This window comes from Schistocerca gregaria, chromosome X (assembly GCF_023897955.1).
Source record: "Schistocerca gregaria isolate iqSchGreg1 chromosome X, iqSchGreg1.2, whole genome shotgun sequence".
In the NCBI taxonomy this organism is placed as follows: domain Eukaryota; kingdom Metazoa; phylum Arthropoda; class Insecta; order Orthoptera; family Acrididae; genus Schistocerca; species Schistocerca gregaria.
The window spans coordinates 243758194-243781351 of NC_064931.1; the positions used below are offsets into that span (position 1 = coordinate 243758194).

Here is a 23158-nt window from a genome sequence, read left to right on the forward strand (position 1 = left end):
AATGCAGCTATGAAAGAGACTTAATGAACCACACCATTCCAAAGTGATATGGACACACTTTGCAATGACCACGTCTTCGACCATCTTCCTGTAACATATGTTCACTCACTTCCAAAACACTCAGTTTTATATGTGTTGAAAGCAGTAAATTTCCCACAAATAGTACTGCCAGAGAGAACAATCAAAATGGTTTAATGCAAGATAAATGATTTTAAAAATTAGACAAATTCCTAGCTGTAGTATTTGTCATGTAGACAGAATGTATGCTATTGATGTTAGGCAGAGAGCTCCAGTCATCCTCCACCAACAAATTTATTCTTGTTTCATCTGTACTGACATCAATATATGATGCCTTTATCCCCTTTTTTTTCAGTTTTAGAATCGTACCACTTTACATTGCATCCAAATATTTTACTGTTCCATATACTGTGCATGGGCGAGCAGCTCACATGTAGTGGAAGAGAATACCACAGCATTCATAATAACATAACATAATTGTTTCCTTGCATGCACACACACACACACACACACACACACACACACACACACACACACACACACACACACACACAACCACAGCTATTTCATTTTTTTGTGGCAGTTTCCTGTGGGGGTGGGGGTGCAGGTTGCATTCTCTCCCCTGCTAGAGGCACGAACAGTTGTGCTGGACCTACCGCAGATGGATCTATTTCTGTACGCTACTCTGAATCATATGTGGATGGATCCATACCAGACATTATCCCAGAATTCTTGCTCAGACAGAGCCACTCCAAACATTATCCCAGACTCTGTGCAAATAGATCTACCCTGAACAATATTCTCAGACTTAGTGCATGGTGGATCTACCATAAATAATAGACCTAATGTGCTGTGGATACAACAAGAAGAATATCCCATACCTAATGCAAGTGAAGTAACATCTCAGACACTACTTCCCCTCGCCCCCCCCCCCCCCCCCCCCCCCCCCGCCCCTCCTTCCCTCAATCCCTTTGGGACGCTGCTGCTCCCAACCATAACACTGCCTCCAGCATTGGCAGTTTTATACTTGAAAATATATTTATTACCTGTGTGCCATGCATTGTGATAATTTTGGACTTACCTACATGCTTGAACACCCAGTTCAGTCGACCTTGATGGTGGCTTCACTTAACATTCTAATTATATCCAACATTGTTGTACTTGGTAATGGCTTAAGATCAAAGTCATAAAAGTAATATAAAATAAGGAAATATGTACAGTCGAGTGATGAAAATATCATTCAAACTTTATTACCTGATTGTAGCCCTAAAATATGATGAGATTACCATAGAAGTTACTCTTTGAAGTCTTAAGACGTATCCTCTCATCCTATCCCCTCTTGTTGCCAGTATTTTCCACACATTCCTCTTCTGACTGATTTTGTGTAGCACCTGTCATTTCTTATCTGATATCACTCCACCTAATTTCAAATGGTGTCCTCCAAAAGGAAAAGAAAGCTGAGGGGTAGGAGACTCTGAGAGTAAATGTGCAGTAGTAGGCCAGAAAAAGAACATTATATTCTCATATTTAACTATTGCAGATGTCTTCCTTACCTTTTCCCTCTCAGATTCAATTTTGTAAATTGGGATCCTATACTCTCCTAGTATTAAGTATGCTGTGGAAAGTTTATGCATAATTTCTTCTAATTATATTTATTAGGTTTCACATGTATCTGAAGGTCTCTGGGATTTGTGTTTCTTACTATGTTAAGGCTTGTACATTATTTTCACTTTCAAAACCAAATTGAATTTGAAACATTTTCTGTGAAATGTATGATGAGCTGACCTTGCTACATTTTCTACAGTTATAGCAGTATACTAATGTGTATTTGTAATTCAATAGAAAGATAAATGTTGAATAGTAATAAGTAGGTACTAATATGCCAATAAGAAATTTTTTGCATATTAATAGATATTGTTTAAATTATATTTATTATGTACTAGAATTATCACATTTTCGTTGCTATTCCCTAACTGGAGTGCAGTTACATTTACTCTTATTCGCAAAACTTGCCACTTTTACCTTTCAGTTGTAGGTCACAAGTCATAATATCACTAACCCATAGGAGGTCATGTCATTTATCTTGTATCAGAACAAAAACTCATTAACTTCACATGCAAGAGAAAATGCTGAAGCACTGCAGTGTTAGGTATCAAATTAAGTTCTGTAACCCACTGTGTGTGAGAAGAGTACAGTTCTAAAAATTGTTACAGGTACAGTTCAACAAATTACTTCATACATAATGGAGGAAACAGAAAGTCATGATACACTGCTGAAATCCAAGAAAATTTTATTGCCTGCAAAAAGTGTATTCATAAATATGACTGTTGTTTGCCAATATTCAACTGGGTAAACTGCAGTGAAATGACCACTTTTTAAAAATATATTAAACTCCCAATTTTCAGTGAATTATCATGCATTAGCTAGAAATCAAAGACTTACTTCAACAGCTTAGGCTTATTTTCAAGCAGCAATTGGAAGAAGTGTCAGAGAGTACATGTGCTGAGGAGATCTTACATAATTGTATGAGGATGTAGATCAATGTTCCAAGACCCTTAACCATTTGGTGCACATTAATTTGTAATTTCCATGTAGTTAAATGCACTTACTTGTGATTAGTCATATCTGGCACCAAAATTGGTCATGTTGATTAACAGATAGGTATGATAATCTTCATATTTTGAACTTCATTGTGGAAGAACCATTGCTCCATATTAAACTGCTGGATTATAGTTCTTAAGTGGCAGGCAACTGTTTTTCCTTTCATCGTAAGATTTTTTTGTGTAGTTTAGATGATTCAGATGCAGTTGTATTCTCAATGTGAGAACATCTATCAAATCAAAATTTCATCAAGAATGAAATTAAAGTCACATGTCATGCACTGTTCTTATTTAATTCCTAGTTCTTTGAACTAAGCAGAATTTTTATGTCCTCCTTCAAATTCTATTGGGAACCACTGTACCACCTGATATGTGGCTTTTTGCTCTTTTATGCAAATGCAGTGCTGGCCGCGGTGGTCTCGCGGTTCTAGGCGCGCAGTCCGTAACCGTGCGACTGCTACGGTCGCAGGTTCGAATCCTGCCTCGGGCATGGATGTGTGTGATGTCCTTAGGTTAGTTAGGTTTAAGTAGTTCTAAGTTCTAGGGGACTGATGACCGCAGCTGTTAAGTCCCATAGTGCTCAGAGCCATTTGAACCATTTGCAAATGCAGTATTAGAACCAATGTTTCACTACCTTGCTTTCACTATTGAGAAGGCACATAACACCTCAGCATTTCTTATAGTTATTCCGTTATTTTTCACTGATAATTTGAGATAGAATAAGTAAGAAGTAAATATGGTATTTCAGATAATTTTCAGTGCACTAGTTTTATAGTTTTATTAAACTTGTAGGGCTAGAAGAGGAGGGTTTTAAAAATGGATTGTGAAGATTGAAAGATTTTAGTAGCTAGGATTCAGAACTAGCTGGTTACTGTATGTTCAATCTTTGTAAAAGTTTTCTCTGTCTTAATTTTTAAAGGAAGCAATCCACGTAAGTGGTATCCTAATGATGGCGGCTGGCAGCTACATGTGATAAGTACGGCATCTGAATGGGTTGTTGCAGTGGCCTTCTGTATATATATCTTGTCATTTGCAAGAGAATTCCGTAACATTAGCCTAGAATCAAGGGTAAGTTTAATTCCTATAGTATTCTTACTTAAAACCTAGAGAAATGTGTAACTTTATGTCCAAACAAGAATTTTGAATGTCCTACAATTTGATTGTCCCATTCCATGTTATTTTACAGCAGCATAAGTTGTTTGTAAATGTGATTTATAAAATAATACAGCTAACATCATGAACAAACACACAGTTCTAATCATGGCCCTTCAAGAAATTAGGAGCTGTCATCAAGTCCCTATGGAATCACAAGGATACTGTCTATAAATGAATACCAGGAAAACAGGTCATGAAAACTTGCCAATAATTTTGTAATGGATTTCTAATAAATCTCATAATTATTGACTTAATAATAGAAACACTAAGGGACAGGGAAGAAACACAAAAATCCTGGGATCACCTAGACAAAACCTTAATCAGCATTCCTCTATCAAATATTTAAATTCTGCCTGGTAATTTCTTTGCACAAACTGGGACAAGATGAAAAATTCCAAGATATCATTGGAAAATGGCCATTTCATAAAGAACCAACGAAAACATTCAATGAGTGATTGAAATTTGCAGGAACCACAAACTTATCTCAGAATCAACATACTTTAATGGGGAACCTCAGTAATTAAAAACTAGCAAACATCCCTACTTCAGAAAAGGAAAACTGCAACTAGACCATGTCTGTATGGATAAATTTCTTCATTGTGAACTCTTTAGTGTGGAAGTCCTATGGCCAATAGATAGATAGTCTAACCACTACACTGTAAAGATCAAAATAAAATTAACCAGTACAGTAAAGATGAAACCTCCAAATAAAAATAAGAGAAATTTCAACCAAATCAAATTAATAAAAAAGAAAGAAAGATTACTACAGGAAATCTGAGGAAGAGTCCGTCAACACCAAAACATGACAAGAATTGACCGTCAGATTAAAATTAGTAGTAGAAGAATTATCTCCAATAAACATGATTGGTGGAATGAAAATTTCAACCAATTCAAAACTTCAATAAACGAAGCCCAAGAGATGAGAACCCCATCTATAACGTCATCACACAAACAAAATGTAAGTATCGTAAAAAGACCCTAGAAATAATGGAAGAAATTATCAAGAAAAAGCAGCTGTGAGATTATTATAAAACTTTTGGCAGATGTCTTAAAAAATATGAACTCGCGACATTAAATGTGAACTGATAAATCATAAAAATAAAAGAACATATAACCAAGAAAATGCAAAGATCCTGCTAGAGACATTCAACAAATTATTAAATTGTGATGACCCACTGGAAACAATAAAAGTAAATATGGATACATCCATTTTAACAACCCCTGATCCTAATCATTGACAAGGTAGAACTTGCAATCAGTGAACTAAAAAGTTACAAAACATGCAGCAAAGATCTAAGCTGAGCAGAAATAATGAAAAGGGCAGGAAATTCCTGTAATCATAAATTTCTGCAACTTCTAGTCAAAATGTGAATCACAGAAAAAATTCCACAGTAGTGATCCACAGGAATAATACATGCGTTATTTGAAAAATGAGACGAAACCAACTCAGATAATTACAGAGGGGCAACCCTTCTAAACTGCAAATACAAAATGTTTTCTAATATAATATAAACAAGATCAAAAACACATGTAACTAAAACTTAGGGAAGACCAAGGAGGACTTTACCCCTACAGAAGCTGCCCAGATCAAATTCTCAGCCAGAACTGATAATAGAATATTACACGTACAGGATTAAACAGCTGTTCAGTTCATTTATAGACACCAAAAAAGCATATGATAAACATCAATAGATCCACTCTTTTCAAAATCCTCGGGTTATGTGGTTATTCATCAACCAACATTAATCAACACAAATTCCAAGATAAAGTTCAGGGAAGAAATTTCAAAAGAATGGGATTTTCACTCTGCAGCGGAGTGTGCGCTGATATGAAACTTCCTGGCAGATTAAAACTGTGTGCCCGACTGAGACACAAACTTGGGACCTTTGCCTTTCACGGGCAAGTGCTCTACCATCTGAGTTACCGAAGCACGACTCACGCCCGGTACTCACAGCTTTACTTCTGCCAGTATCTCATCTCGGTCGGGCACACGGTTTTAATGTGCCAGGAAGTTAAATTTCAAAAGCATTCACAGTAAAACCAGTCATACACAAGATGAGGGATTAGCGTCACAGATTTTCAATGGAGCCCTGGATAACATCAGAAGACTTGGCAAAAGGAAAACCCACCTAAAATCAAAATTGTAGCAAAACTCTCAACAGGGACAAACTGCCTGGGGGTTGTGGATTATTTAGCTCTCTTAGCTCCTGAAGTGGACAAAGTCTGTGCCCAGATAACCAATCTCCAAAAAAGAAATCATGTTAAAAATAGGATTTCAAGTACTGAAGTACTGCTATCCTATGAGAAACCCCCCTCCCGGGTCTGTAAGTAAAGTTTTCATACACAATAGAAAATTATCATACTTCTGTAGTTTAAATATCTTGGAGAAATCCTTGAACATTGTGTAATTGAGAAAGAAACATGGATAAATAGAACCAACAACATGAAAAAGTCTCAATTTCTAGCCTTGTTGATGTATACAACATTGTGAAAAGGATAGTTGCTACTCACCATATAGCAGAGTTGCTGATTTGTAGATAGGCACAAGAAGAAGACTGTCAGCATGTGAGCTTCCAATCAACAAGGCCTTCACCAAACACACACAAACACACACACACACACACACACGGAAGGAAAAAAAAAAGAAAGGAAAAAACCTGTCTGGCTGCTGAGGCTGCAGCTTGAGACTATGGCCACGTGAGAGTGAGTTGCATTTCCGTGTGTGTGTGTGTGTGTGTGTGTGTGTGTGTGTGTGTGTGTGTGTGTGTGTGTGTGTGTGTGTGTGTCGTCTATTTTCGACGAAGGTCTTGTTGGCTGTAAGCATACTTTCTGACAGTCTTCGTTGTGCCTATCTGTGACTCAGCATCTCTGATATATGGTGAGTAGCAACTATCCTTCTTATTATATTGTCACATTCCATCCTGTATATTCCCGTGTCGGTGTATAATAAGAAATACTTGTCAATGGACTCTAATGTCCAACTTTAACCCTCATGGAAGCCACTTACGCTTGCAGAACTGTATTCCAAATTAAAAATGAATAAAGAATCATCAGAACTTGCATAAATAAAAAATATCAGGACAAAGGAGTCTGAAGAATCCTCCCCAAAGAAACTGTCTTGAGAAAGTCACCCAATCGCCAGTATAATGAAGAAGAAAAGAAATTCAGCAAGATCTTGAAGCAGCTGGACTCCAGATAACACATCCAAAAAATAAAGATCAAATTAATATTCAGTAGAAATGACGTGTAAAAGGGCTACAGAGATTTTAGATTAATTGAAAAAATTATGACTGGAAAGAGTGAAATGGTATAGGGTGGATCGCATGAACCAAACAGAACAACCTTCAAAAAAAAAATTGAACCTAGAATAACTCAGTTGATCCATTTGGCCAACAAATTTTATAATAATACAGCTGATAAGCCCATATTGCAACTTATGCAACACTAGACATAATACATTTTACCTGCAATCTTAACCATGTATTGAATAAAACATTCTTAGCTTTCGAGCCATGTAAACTGCTTAAAATGCTACAAGCTTTCCACCAGACACACTTTGACCATTGTCCTTTGGAATGACTGCTGATGGGCTATTCAAAAGCTCATGGCATTTTAACCACTCAACATGACTGGAGACCTGAGAAAGTTTTATTCAGTGTTGGGACTGCTAGATTCTGCATTCTTACAATAATCACTTATTGATGGTACACTATGATTTACATATTCAGAATTTGAATTTCTTTAATGTCATTCTCTCTGGATGTTGCAATTTTCATAATCATTTATTTATACCACGGAGAACTCGTAGAAACCTGAACAGTGGCTGTCACACGTAATGGGGTGAGCCAATCATTTGTTCATTTTCTCTGCCTGTTGGTGTAGTTAAATCATTGACTGCTATTATGCAGAATTTCTTTGTTGATGAGTAAACTCAAATGTTTGCTGTGTCCATTGTGGCATTAATCTTGCTTGTATGCAATAGTGCTAGCTGCTGAGATACAGGTCAGTATTATAGTGTATAGCCGAATGTACTCATAACATCATACAAATAAATAATCATTTTGGATAATAGTGACAGATCAGCTGTTTTGTAGTGAGTTACAGTAAGAACCTGCTGCAGGCAATTAAACTGATAGCATGTTAAGTAGTACTAAGGGAAATGATTCTCTTCACAAAGATTTAAAATAACTTACTTTGGTTCAGAAAGGTGTCCACTATTCAGCAATACACATTTTCAATAACATGCCAGCATTCTAAAAAAGCTTAACTAATAATCAAGTTCAGTTTGAGAAGAGTCTAAAGGGTTTTATTTGTGGCTAACCCCTCCTGCTGATTGATGAATTTCTTAGAAGAACTGGTTAATGTGTGTATGTTGTTATTAATATCACGTAATGTGAATATTGTGTACAGTCTGACTTCTGTACAAATTAATTTTGTGCAGTAATGTGATCATTGTAAATAAGTGCTGTAATTTTATTTTATTATTTATTTGTTTGTTTGTTTATTTTTTAATGATGTGTGGCTACAATAGCCTAAGAATTACAATATGTACCTAAGTGTATTGAACATTTAACATTTGGTGACAAGTTTTACACACTTTTATATGTAAATATGCTTAAGCTTTCTTTTGTTTTCTTTTCTTTTTTGCCCCCTGATTCTAAATCCATAAGGGTAATTTCTTTTGGGATCAGTGGAAGGTATATCAGCATATCTGTTTTTATTTTGTAAATATTTATTGTGTATTCTTGTTTTCTGACATGTTCTACATTCCAGAGGATCTCCTCACTATGGATCAATTGGAATGAAAAGTATATCTAATGTAATCTCTAATCTGTGACCAATAATGTGGAAAGGAAATAGACAAATTTTTCAGCTTGTACTGGCATTACGTAATTGATTCATATTTTGCAGATCTGGATTGAGGTCAATTGTTTGTGAGAGATGAAAATTTGTATTGGACCAGGACTCAAAACCCATGTTTCCCACTTACGCTGAGCAGTCACATTAACAACTTTGGCTATCCAAGCATGCCTCCAGGCTTGACCCAGACTTCCATATGTCAAGAAGTCCACAACCCGTATACTCATACATTTCATGATTCCTGCACAGGGAAAGACAAATACAGTAGAGTCCCGTTAATCCGAACCAACTGGGACCAGACCTTGTTCGGATTACCGATTTGCTCAGATTAGCCAGAATTACAGTGATGGGTTTCTAGAATGAAGTATAGCAAACAGATAAGTAGGTACACCATGTTAACAACTGGGAACAAGTGTGGGAACAATGGTTCACTCTCACTCCGTGCCCTTGTTGTTGTGCATTGTTGAGACCTTTGTAGTGTCTGAGGTCAGTGCACTGCCAGTTGGCTCACAAAGCACTTGGTTATGTTAGTTATTGATTGCTGGCATGCGTAACAGTTGTATTTGTTCAGGTGTAGTGGTGCACATATTTTCGTCATGAGTAAACGGAAACATACAACTTTAACTCTCAAAGAGAAGCTGAATACTTTGAAGCAGATAGAGAATGGTGAGAATGTATCTAAACTGGCAACAGAACTGGGTGTAGGTAAAGCAACCATTTGTGATTGGAAGAACTGAGTGAAGCATGAACAGTCCTGTGCAATATCTTTGGGAAAAACACTCAAAATTCAGCAGACTTTGAAACAGTCCCAGTACTATAAAGTGAGTGAAGCTCTTTTCCTTTGGTTTGTGCAGGAAAGAGAAAGGGGAGCTCCTTTGAGTGGAGCACTGGTTCAGGAGAAGGCTCCTTACCTGAACAAGTTAATGAATGGTGATGAGTCTTTTAGTGCGAGTATGGGTTGGTTGGGCAGATTCAAAACACAGTATGGAATCCATCAGCTAACAATTACTGGAGAGAAGCTTTCTTCTGAAGGTGATGCAGTGAAGGAATATTTGGCTGAGTTTGAAGATAATGATAAGAGAGAGAAAGTATCCTACCCAACAAATTTATAATGCTGACAAGACTAGCTTTAATTTTAGAGCATTGCCAACAAAAAGCCTGGCATCAAAAGCAAAAGACCATGCTCCTGGTTTTAAAATGTGCAAAGATTGTGTGACTTTTATTAATGTGCAGCAATGCTGCTGGTAATCACAAGCTACCTTTAAAGCTGATCAGCAAATCTGCTAGGCCCAGAGGTTTGAAAAACTGCAACATGAAGTCCCTGCCCGTGTATTAGCGCAACCAAAAATAAAGCATAGATGGATGGTAAGCTGTTCAAAGAATGGTTTCACGGCCAGTTTGTTCCCTCTGTTTAACAGTTTTCTAAGGAAAGTCATTTGTCTCCCCATGCAATCCTTTTGACTGATAACGCGCCATCTCACCTCACCACGGAGGAATTAGTGATGGAGAAATTGTGGCAAAGTTTTTGCTGCCAAATGTTACATCACTTCTACAGCCGATGGACCTGGCATACTGCAAACATTAAAACTGGTTTACAGAAAAAAGTTTTTAAGAATACTGATCCAAGATGATAGCATTCCTTTAGTGGATAAAATAAAAAAGACCAGTGTGAGGGATGTTGTTTATTGGGCCCCTGAGGCATGGCACAATATTTCAGAAAATACTCTGCGAAAATCATCGAGAAAACTGTGGACATCTCTTGAATTTCAGGACAACCTAGTTGAAAATGAAGAGGAAAATCTACTACAAATGATACAGACAATACCTGGATGTGAAGAAGCTAGTGAAGGATGGCAGCAAATGGGGCATGTGTGGAGAACCTTACTGACACTGATTAAGTTGCTTAATGACAAATAGTTGTGTCATCATCTCATAAACATCAAATCAGCAGGTGTAACAGTGGGCTTTTGCTCCAAATAACATAGCGCGAGTTCAAGGGCATTTTTCATGTTTGGATTACTGGGGTTCGGATTAGCGGGACTCTGCTGTACTGCATTGTAATTTTAGTCCATCGAGACATGGGTATCTCATTGATGATTACATCATCTTTTTTTTATAAATTGTATGTGCGGGAATCATGAAATATGCAAACATTAAGGTTGTGAACTCCGGGACGTAAGGAAGTTTGAGTCAGTCCTGGAGGTGTGCTAGAATAGCTGAAATTGTAAAGGTGACTGCTCATGATAAGCAGGAAATCTGAGTTTGAGTCCCAGTCCAACATAAGTTTTCATCTGTCACAAACAGCTGATGTCAATCTGGATTCACAAAATGTGAATCAATTTCATAATACTTACCACAGCTGTAATCGTCACAACAGCGACTGTTCCTTCAAATGTGCATGCATTTCTGAAGTACACTGTGATGTGAAGGTATGGACACTATATAAAGACAGACATTGTAACTAGCAATTATGTTTCCACACACATGGCATTGCTTGCAGAAGTCCATTTAACATGTTCTTTCAATAATGTTACAGTGGGTTGAAGAATCTGAGAAGTCAAAAAAAAAAAAAAAAAAAAATTTGTTCCACTCAGTAGATGCGTTCAGTCTACCTGAAAAGGTATCATTAATGTTTAGATAATTCATTGATGCCAAAGAAATGAATTCCTCAATGAGAATACAATGACCTTTTTGCTTCCAAATGGATACATTTTCCAGGCTGCTTTTGTTGCTAACCAGACAGTGTGTCTCTACTGGGTTTGACACCTGGTACAGCTCAGTTTTTTTGTCTTGGGTGGAAGGTCTGCATTAGGGTGCAGTCCATCATGTGAGGCCAGTTGGAGAGGTACTTGAATGAACAGTAGTGGCTGCAAGGTTCAGGAAGCTGACAACAACTCTGTGGACATTATACTAACCATGTGCTTCTCCATATTGCATCCAGTGATGCTGTAAGGCAAAGGGTGGTACAACAGACAGTCAGGATTTCATGGTCCTCATGACTAGTTAATTTTAGTTAGATAAGTACATTTTATATGACAACAAAAGAAGAGATAAGAGACGCCTGAAGACAAGGAGGACAGATATTATTACCTTGTTATATCCTTCGAAAAGAGTCAGGGTGGTTAGTAACACACTGGAGCAATCACACAGTGTGAGAACAACCTTCCATTGGTACTATACTTTCCTTCTTGATTGAATGCAGCAGTGCTTCTGAGACTATATTATCATACTGTATTTTTTCATTTCAAGATGATATTCAATATTTCCAAGATATTTGAGTATTCTCATAATAGAGCACTTATCTCCAGTGACTGAACTAGCAGTCACATGTTACAACTAACAAAAAAAGAAATGGAATTGAGAAGTACAACCAAACACAATGGCAGAGTGATTAAGATACTGCCTGTAAATTTGATGGCACAAAATCTAGCTTGTGGAAATCACAGTTAGAGTTAGTCAGGTGCAGCACTGATGTGCATGAAATTCAATGTGCCATATTTTACTGTTTACCTTGGGAACATGCAGACAAGGAAATATTAGTTTAAAAATTACAGGAAACTGATCATGTCAGTATTCCGGTTCTCAGTATTCCATTTCTGTTCAAGGAAGGCACAAAATCTTTTGTGCAAATATAATATGCTGCTGTTATCTATAGGTATAGTGCATGTTAACTGGATAGATGTAAATTCATAAATGGACACAGCAGATGAATAAAAAACATACATACTTATGATTAAAGTGTTCTTGTTCAAATCAGTGTAGTTATTATTATTATTATTATTATTATTATTATTATTATTATTATTATTATTCCATTGTACACTACTTAGAGGGATTTTAAATCAGTTAATTTTTAATGTTCTGTGCCTTTCTATTAGCCCAGTATTGTTTCATTCTTTCTGATCTTGTTTCCCTTTCTTCTTCATAGATTTGAATTGTGGGTTTGGTTTTCATTTTGGCTTGGAACCTCTCTCTCTCTCTCTCTCTCTCTCTCTCTCTCTCTCTCTCTCTCTCTCTCTCTCTATGATCTGGAGTTCTCGTAAGTCCTTCTCCATTTCCTTAAACCAGTCTGGCTGCTTAGCTGAGTGGTTACATGCTTGCCTGCCATGCAGTGGCACCAGATTTGATTCCTGGCTGGGTTGGAGATTTTCTCTGCTTGTGGACTGGGTGTTGAGTTGTCCTCCTCATAACCAACATGCAAGTCAGCCAATGTGGTGTCGCCTGGAATAAGACTAGCAACCCGGCGGCTGAACTTCTCCGAATGGGGCCTCCTGGCCAACAATGCCACATGATCATTTCATTTCCTTACACTGATTTGGTTGGTTTTTTTGTTGCAGAAGTAGTCAACAACCTTTTTTTGTTAATCTGTTTGGGTTCGTTCTGAGGCTGTCTGTAAAAATTATTTATTTTCCTTATTATGTCTGAGAGTTTTTCAGTAGCTTGGTAAAGGGTTTCATTTCTTATGTGAATTAGGCTGTTGTTGTGGACACTGGGACCAAGGATTTTTCTTAATATCTTCCTTTCTTTGATCTCCAGCCTTTCAACCAGGCCATGGTTTGTGATGAACAATGTTTTGGTTGCCTACGGGGCTTCTGGTTTGATAACTGCATGGTAATGTCTTACTTTTGCATTCCACGAGAGGAACGTTTTGTTATGTGTGTTTTTGGTGAGTTGGAAAGCCAGTTCAACTTTACTTCCTCTAGATTCCATTGCCTTTTTTCTCGAGGGTATTCCAACTTATCCATTCTCCAACATATTTGTATTCTTTGACTATCTCTCATTTTTGTTCTCCCACTTTAAAACATTTTGGTTGGTTTTTTTTGTTTGTCATTATCTTAGACTTTCCAAAGAAGATTTTGAGATTTATTTATTTATTTATTTATATTCAGCTTGTTTTTGTAGTTCAATGGTCTGTTCTTTGGCCTCTTTCCAGGTCTCAGCTAATAGGGCCATATCATCTGCAATGGCTATACAATTTAATTTGATGCCTTTGTTTTTTATTTCTAGTCAAATTCCACAATGAATCTTCATGTTCCACACTCTGGCAACTTTTTCTTGGGCGCAATTAAGTAGTAGTGGGAAGAGTTCCTCTCCTTGCCATATTCCAGTTTTTATCTCAAAAGGGTCAGAGAATTGTCCCATGAATTTGACTTTTGGAGTATCTGTTCATAATGGTTTGTCTTATTAGGTTTGTGATTTTGTTGTCTATGTTTAATTCTTTTAGTATGGTGATGAGTCATATGCTTTCTGAAAGTCCATGAAAGTGATAATGTATGATTTTACTCTTGGTTTTTGATAGACCATGAGGTTTTTGAGGTTTAGGGTTTGGTATTTTCTATGTTGATGGTCTAATAGGTGTTCTGCCCTGTTTAGCAGGATATGTATGTTACATCTGGGAGTGAAATACCTCTGTAGTTGTTGGGGTTTGTTTTGAAAGCTTCCTCATGTAGTTAGTGGATAAGAGCAATCCTCCATTCATCTGGGATTTTGTCATTTATCGAGATTTCTTCAAAGATGTTTTGGAGAGAGTCTATAGCATTCTTGTTGATATCTTTCCAAAGTTCAGCTGTGATTTGGTTTTCTCTCGAGGCTTTATAGTTTTTGAAAATTGAAATGACTATCTTAAAGTCCATTTTTTCTATGGGTTCTTCACATTTGAGAAGGTTTCTGAAATAGTCTGCCAATGTTTTGCAATTAGCTCTTTTTGTTCAAAAGTCTTATAAAATTTCCTTGTTTTGATTCAAAGTTGGTAATGAAGTCTCAAATATTTTTGTCTGTTATGGAGCTAGTTCCAAGATGCAGAGTGTTTTTCATAATTTTTTGCCTACTTTTCCTTTGTGTACTTTCAAGGGTCCAGAATCAAAATGGTTTTCGTCCATGAATCTAGTTTCTTGTAAGGCTGCTATGAGAATTTTGTGGTTCTTGAGTTTGTCTGTTAGATGTCTTAATTTTCAGTTTTTAGAAGAAAATTTACATTGAAAATAGCTATGTAACTAGATTTTCAGTATTTCATCTTGCGTGAAGTTCCAAGATGCTCCAACTCGTCTCTGTGGAATGCTGCAGACTAACCCAGAATCCAATTGTCTGCTTGTTCACTTTGGTGCAGTTGGTTGTCCGCGTGGAATTTGTTTCACAACACACTCTTTCATGACTGATAATACTGTGTGTGGGGTGGCTCTTATTGTTAGAACCAGTGGTTTATAACCATGGTTGTTAGCCCTGGAGGTTTTTCTCACCTGCCCCTAATGTGGGGAACAGATGCTGACCAAAGGCTGCCCAGTGTTGTGACACCCACCTTTGGAATTTGATTCCTGTGTTGGTCCATGGGCGGTAGTTTATTTACCACCTACCCTGCATATCTGCAGAGTCTTCGCTATCCGCCACCTGGTGTCACAACCAATAGGGTAAGAGAAATTCCCATTATTATTATTATTATTATTATTATTATATAATTCTTTCTTCCCATAAGAGATGCATTCTTTTGGTTCAACAATTTGTTGTTCAAGAAGCCCTACAGTGTATTATGTGAAACACATTTTGATGATAAGCAGCTAATTTCCCACAGAACACTCAACAGACTTTTGGATATAAATCAGTGAGAGTCACTTCTGCTGGATAATGACCTCCCTGGAGTCAAAAACTTAAAATTCACTACTTCTGTTTGACATAATATGTGAGTGTCATTCACACAGTTTCATGATATTACACTGTAACAGACAGACAGTCAGTTGCAACAAGTTGGTCTGCGAGTGCACTATATGTTCTATAATAGCCAATGAGAGAAAATGAGCAAGGTCAAATACCTACACCATATCACCTTCAGATGAGTCGCATATTCATGGACCGTGCCTAATCATCAACAGGCTAGTTCTGACAGCATCATTGCTCTAGTGAAATAAGGGAATTATATGATATCAGAGACCAGGGCACACGGTGTGGCATTCCTGAACACAATGCGTGGCAATGAATTAAACATTATTGATGCACTGAGAATCCAGTAGTCATGTGGTAACTGGATTTTGATAATGAACCTGTCAATATGTCATGGAAAAATCCTTTTCCAAAGACGGAGCAGTTTAAATGTATTACTGCATTTTCCAAGTAAGTGGATATGTTTTTATTTATGGATTCTTCCGTCGCTTCTTGATAGAACAATTCCATATTGAGGGTTGCATAACACTTATGCGGTTTTTTGTTCTACTGATTTTTATGTGTATGAACTAGTTTTCGGCTTATTAGGTCATCGTCAGATAACTACTGGCTGTTATTTACAACACAAGCTCCTTGTAAACAATAGCCAGTAGTTATCTGAAGAAGGCTTAATAAACTGAAAACTAGTTCACACAAATAAAAGTCAGTAGAACAAAAAACTGTGTAAGTGGTATTCAACCCTCAATAAGTGGATATGGTTGAGCCCTGGCTTAGAGAGGCTTGACTACGTAGCAAATGTACAGCCATCAAGGAGAGGCTCCATGATGATCATAGACTCTACCATTTAACATTTGCCGAGGACAGTGTAAGTTGAGACCGATGTAATGTGATATTTTGTGATGAATCAGTGTTTGTCCTCACAATTGATGGTGCAATATGATTATACAGGCAGATAGGTGCATGTTCTGACCCCAGATACATCCATGAGTCATCTCACAGTGGCCATGTGTCTGGCTGTGTGGGGCTGGATGCATTTCTGTGGCCTCAAAATACTTCACAGGACCTTCAACATCACAGCACGTCAGCAATTGTTGGTTGATATATTAAAAAACTAAAAACCCGCCTCGATTGTGTGCACCTAGTGTTAAGTGTTAACCCAGGTTTCGGTGTAGATAACTACACCTTCTTCAGAACAACAATAAAATCCACAAGTGCCTAAGAAGACCTTTGTCAGTGATTAAAAGAAAACCATAGCTATACATTTATAGACAAAAAAGAAAGGAAAACACAAAGAGTACTTATGTAGAAAGTCAAAACCACCACTTAACTTTATGGTATACGCTCCACCTCACACCAGCCTATGTTCGGTAGGCCATGACCCGCCAGAAACTGCAGCTACAAACGGTTGCTCACTTACAAGCCTGAACCGCTATGTATGCACATGCGCAATACCAGGGAAATTACTTGAATGCGCATGCGCATACGAATCCGAGAAAGTTTATCCATGGGTCAGGGCTAAATAGCCCATATATTCCCAACCGTGGATCAACGTATATCAAAAAATGAAATGGATAGATCAAGAGACGAGCTAAATAGGAGATGAAACCTAAAAATAACAGCACACGGTTGCTTATGCTAGTAAAGAAACTTATATATGAAGCTACCTATGACAACAGGAGGAACTCTTAAAAACTACACCTTCATGGTTGTTAAAAATTAAATAAATTAACCAAATAACCACAAAAAGTTGCACTAAGGCAGATAAGAGCAAAACTTGTCACCAGGCCATTGTCTACTTTACCGGCAACTATGCCACTGAACTACAAATGCATTATGCTGCAGCTACCAGCATTTAAATACTTCTCACTGCTCATCTCCACGTCATGGAATGAAGTGCCTTTACTACATGTGTAATGCTGTGAATGATTCGATGCAGTTTTCTTGCATGTTTTTAGATGGTGTGTCCTGATGCTAAGTGTGAAAAAGGTGACAGTCCTTCTACTATATCCATATTTACTTCTACTACATCTGTATTCACAAGTTTTCTGTACATTTATTAGCAAATCTATATACCCCTCAATGTGATTGGCTCATGTGAAACATGGTGGGTACTTAAAATTTCACTGGTGGCAGTTTTTTGTGGTGTCAAGTGTTCATTTGTGATAAGTGGGGTCAAATCCTCTATTGATGATCCTGATTCATGGTTTCCTTAAATCATTTCAGGTAAATGCCAAAATGGTTCCCCCAACAAAATCACAACTGACTTCCTCCACAATTCTTGTCCAACGAAACACTCAAATTAATCTTAAGGATGCCTTCTTTTGATGATAAAAACAAGCACAGACTTCTATTAGACGTGAGTTGCTGATGGCAGAAGCAGAAAAGAAGAAATTCATGAAATGTCCACCTACCACTGCCCCCTCTTCCCCCACCCCAATACCACCAGTTTCATCTGGGGTAGAACGGTGACGTTGTTACATGTTTCATGTTTGACCTGGGAAAATCGTGAAAACCAGTAGGATTATGTAAATGGCTATGCTGTGATATGCTACATACAATATGTGAATCCCTGATTGTTAGTAAAAAGAAAGTTTGTAGGCCATAATGAATAGTGTACTCTGAAATAAGTTGTTATTATATCTGTATTTTTCTTTTAGTCACTAAAAAGGTGAGTAATAAAAAATATAACATCTTCAGTTTTCTGTGAGGATAATAAGAAACTTTTTCTCTTTTTTTTTTCCAGGTATATTTGAATGTGGAAAGTGGAGGCTTTAGCGTAGTAGACAGTGAGTGTTCACCAGTTCTTCCACATGCTGCTGTTCCTGAAGGTGTTGTTATTGTGCGACAAGGTGGAAACAGTATTATCACTTGATTAGAGATACATGCAAGATGCAATTCTTCGGGTTCACATGCCAGTACTGTTTGGTGTGATGAATCTGGAAGTCAGCATTCTGTTGTGATTATTGCTTCTAGCCAAACAAATTGTGATTCTGTCCAACGAGAGAATGAAGTGTTAGAATTTAATCACCAAAATATACATTTCTCTGAAGATGATGTGTGTGAACATGTGAGCAGTGAATCTCAAGAAAACTTTCAGGTCTCTGAAAACAGCAATGAGTGTGCACAGCACTCAGTTGTGATATTCTCTTCATCATCTCCAAGATCTCGTTGCAGTGATATTCCCGAAAACAATCCAGTTCTTTCCACCGAGACTGAAGATGATGGAGAGTTAGTTCCTAGCAAGTTGCTGTCACTTTCTCTCTCCTTATTGGTGGCTGCATTCTTCCAAGCCATTCGCTGCCTTCAGGAACTAATAGAAGACACATTTAGAACACTACACTGTGATTTAGATGTAGAGTAAGTTCATAAAGCCTTACACCTGAAATTATTTTTTAAAATTTCAGATTTAACAGTTTTAATCAATAAAAACTAAATTCAGGAAAGAGAAAACACCTGCAAATATTAAGTATGGTATTTTTACAACGAATAGTCTCTATAATCAATTACACGCTTAATGTAGGCCTATGTAGGCTTTGTTTTGTACTACTGTTTGTGAATTTTACATGACATTATAAACTTTTATATAAGACTCTTAAGAAAATATATATAACACATTGGAGAAATGCCCTTTTGCAAGTCCAAGACATTAAAAACCTTATAATGGTGCTTACATTTGCTTAAAGAGGTGATTGAGACTGAAGAGATTTTTTTTTTTCTTCTTCTTTTAATCTAGGTGAAAGTAACGTAAAATTTTGATATGGAAGAGCCTGGTACACTGTTATTAACTTTTCACTGCATTCATTTGTGCAGCCTCCCTATCCTAATTTCAGTCCAATTGCTTCATTATTTCATACAACTTATTGAGTTGTATCAAAGTAATTATTTCTTGTAGGCAATCTGCCTAAAGATTAAACAAAAATTTATAATTGATGACAATCTGAGATGTAACTTTGATTTGAAGAAACTTTTTCCAGTATTATCTTTTCATTGATTTTCGTTTGTTTATCTTAATAATTTCTCATAGAAAGTCCTGTATTTTTCCACAGTATTATATTCTGAATGATTAAATGTTATGTTATTTTAGAGAAATCCCATTAGAGCTATTCACTGAAATCTGAATACACTACTTACAATGGCTCTGTATGCATAAGACGAGATTGTAACACATGAAACAAAAGATAAATTGTAATATTGTGTTCAAATAAACAATTGAACTTAATTTATAAGAAAATATTGTGTCATTGGTTATGGGCCAGATAATAACTGGTGTACAGAAATTACTTTGTGTATATGAAATATTTGTTACCTTCAGAGTATGTGCTAACAATCCATCATATTTATCTTGTTAGAAAGTTGCAGAGGAATGTCGTAGATTATGCATGTGCTACATTAGACAGGGTGTTTCGATAATACTTTTACAAACTTTACGGACAGGTTCCTTACACCAAAACAACGAAAATGCCTAGTAAACGCAGTCTCTAAAATGCATTCCATAGGAACTTTGAGCACTTGTTCACTTTAATTACTGTGAAACACATCTTTTCTATTAAACAAGTGTTCTTAAGGTATGCATTGTAGAGCCCGTGTTTATTAGATCTTTTTTCTTTCTCTGTGTGAGGAACTTGTCCCAAAAGTTTGTAAAAGTATTTTTGAAATACACTGCATATGGGGTGATCCAGAGTTCAAGCATTCAGATCACCTCAAGATTCCTTGGAATATTTGGATGCAAAAGTGTTTCTATCATACATTAGCCAAGCGCTCATTGTAATAGAAGGTTTTCATAGAGGGGATGATTTGGCAATATTTAATGTAACTACATATGGCTCTTTTAAGTAGGCACATAATTCTGTGTATGTTAAGAGTTTGTGGTGGATTAGCTTTAATTGTCAGTGCTATGAAGTAATTTTGATGATGTTAGCAGTGATCCTATTCCATGTTATTACTAAAAGTTTTGTTACATTTTTCTCCCCTATCCACTTGAATGTTTTTATCTATTTGACTTTATTTTTTCATTTATTGAAACTCTGAAGATGCTGTAAGATTTTACTTGATTTCGTAGTAGGTGATAGAGAAACTACAGCATCTTTCAAAAAACTTTGAATAGAATGTATTGTACATATAAGAAGAGTACAATCATTAATTACAAACACTGAAGTGCCTAACAATATATTGTCCATAGTCCTATGATATTTGCGTCCATATTAGCATTTGTGAGATTTACTTTTTCACTGGCTGTGGCATGCCATTTACTTCTTTGAAACACAGCAGTATTCATTTTTGGAAGTGCAGCTGGGACTCAAGTTGTCAGCTCTTCTGGATTTGGATGTTGGAATACCAAAAGCTTGCTCTGTCAAAGACACTCAAACAATGGACAGAGAGGGTTGAGGGTGGGAGGGGGAGGGGGTTGGGGTTGAAGAGACTTACATTAGGTTAACATTTGAACCTTAAAGTAGATTAAAGTGGGCGCTAATATCAAACCAAAGGATGGTTTTGAACACCATAGTGCTTTAATAGGCATGGTTGTATTGGAAATGGTATTATCTTTCATTCCTCAAACCTTCAAACTAACTTACCCAGCCAGTTTTATGAAGGCCTATAGTTAAAATGGGGACCTCTAACCAAGGTGCAGTTTGACACTTTTCATGCACACAAATCAGTGCTAGAGGTGAAAGAAGCAGTAAGTGACACATAAAATCCTAGAGCTAACTGAAGATTGAACAAGAAGCTTCAGATTTTTTGTCTAACACCTATTTAGCCACTGAGCTACAATGGAATTAGACATCGATTCATTTCTGTGAAAGCCCTTCTTAAATAGTGTGACATGTCTTCCAAAATGTTGTGGTGCATCATCTTGTTGAAATAAGAGGCTCTGTCAAACAAAAAGTGGATTGTCTTCCAGAATTTAAACAAAATATATTGATGAGAAGTACATAATACCAATCTGTATGCAAAAAAATCTGACAAACACAAAGCAACCCCCAATCAGGTTTTTAAGTATGCTTTACCTGTGGATTAGGTCTAACATTGCATCAGTAGTTGCTAATGTGCATATTGAAGACACACTCTTAAGAAAATCATTCATCAGCTTGAGCTATGAAACTTTCTTTGTCTTCGTAGTCTGACTGAAATGAACCACAGATTTGTACTTGGTGAAGTCAGTTTTGAGTTAGATATCATTGAATAGTGATTCAGGAAACTATTCAAGCACATTGATCTTTATATAGTTTCTATTGTGTCAATGAATAGTGGTTGAAATGCAATCATTCATTGCAAAATCACTAAGTTGCATGTTTTCATTGGCAATTTTTAAAGTGATGTCTTTTAGTGTGCTCTTCACTGTCTAGAGTACACTGAACCCACAATTGATGTCCAGTTAAGAACAATGGAAGAAAAGAATCTATCTCCAGGAGATCAAGTTCCAAATTATGAAGATTGCTGTTACCTGGACAGTATCCATCATCATACCTCCATTATGCTCACAATGTACCACGTTGGTGTGGATAAATGAGTTCTTGCAAAGCCCTGTCATTTGATTGTTTATAGCTTATGGATGAATTGTGAGGAAGCTTTTGTACTAAAGGTTATTCCTATACATGCTTTAATATTATTGCCAAATCCTCCACTGGAAAATAAAAAGAATTATGCATATTTTGCCTCTACATTTAGCTTCTCATATGTTCCATGAAATCACTTGATGTGCTCAGAATACATGAATTTTCAGTTACCCTTTGTATGCTAGATAATGTGTATACAAATTTAACATTGAAGACATGTTTTTATTTGAACTAATCTCTCAGTATGTTATTGATATTGGTGATTGTGCGGACTGGGGCATGTTTTTGATCTACCTCACTTTTATTCATGTACATAGCCACATTGTCCTCATACTACTTATAATATATTTGAGATTCAATGTGGAGTGAGTCCTAGTTTCTGGTTAAAAGAGAATAGTCATTTCCCACGTAACTTGATTGTTACAGAACATCAACTGACCAGCATTTAGAAGCATTATAATTTTCTTTTATACTAAATTTAAGTGCACTGTTCTAGCAGAAGCATTGTCTCAGATAATAAGACTAGCACATGATATCAGTGGTATGACTGAAAGTTTCCTCTGAAGTCTTTTTAAATTAAATTCCTTGTAAAAATTCTTGTTTGTTTTGAGTCAAAGAAAATTTAAGTATGTATTCTCAGCACCATAAACTAATTAGTTAAAATTGTAACAATACTTCAATTCTTACAAGAGTGGATTGTAAGTTTGGTAAAAATGTAGTAAATAACTTATTACTGAAACAAAGATTTATTTCTCAACATAATCTAAATTCTGCTTGATGACTTTTATGCAGCGACCCTTCCCCCCCCCCCCCCCCCCCCATGAGAAAAAAGTTGTATTGAATTCTCATTAAGACTTGTTTACAGTACAGGTGTACTACCTGAAGACAATATAATTTAACTTGGTCTCTCATGATTGTTACGGGTATCACACAGTGACATTACAGTAAACAAATACAGTAGTGACTAATGAAAATGCATCACACTGTGAAAGATCACAAGACAGTTGTGCATATACTGTCATGGGTTTCAGCGTGTCCTCATGAAATATAACAATAAAAACTCACAATAAGCCAACTGAATGATCCTCACTCCCAGGTACGATAACATCGTGGTCAACTTCATACTTTTCATCTATCATTATTTTCTTCAATGTAAGACATTTTCAGTGTGTAAGAAGCAGAAAAATTTCACGTCAGATTAAGGTCTGTGAACTAGCTTGTGCAGAAAGCCACTGCTAAACTTGGTTTGTGCACTTTCTTTTACATTGACCGATGTATATTTAGGCGCTTTGTTCAGATGCAAGAGTACTAACATTACTC

General features: G+C 36.6%; 1 protein-coding gene across 2 annotated transcripts in view; it reads left to right on the forward strand.

Moving 5' to 3' along the window:
• LOC126298351 (DNA damage-regulated autophagy modulator protein 2) overlaps window positions 1–22600 on the forward strand; it is an 88218-nt gene extending 65618 nt beyond the window's left edge. For both annotated transcript variants that reach the window (XM_049989646.1, XM_049989647.1), the window contains exons 6-7: window positions 3538–3686; window positions 18028–22600. In XM_049989646.1, the coding sequence (XP_049845603.1) occupies window positions 3538–3686; window positions 18028–18156 (278 nt within the window). In that variant the 3' untranslated portion in view covers window positions 18157–22600. The remainder of the gene's footprint in view (window positions 1–3537; window positions 3687–18027) is intronic.
• The last annotated feature ends 558 nt before the right edge of the window (window positions 22601–23158 follow it).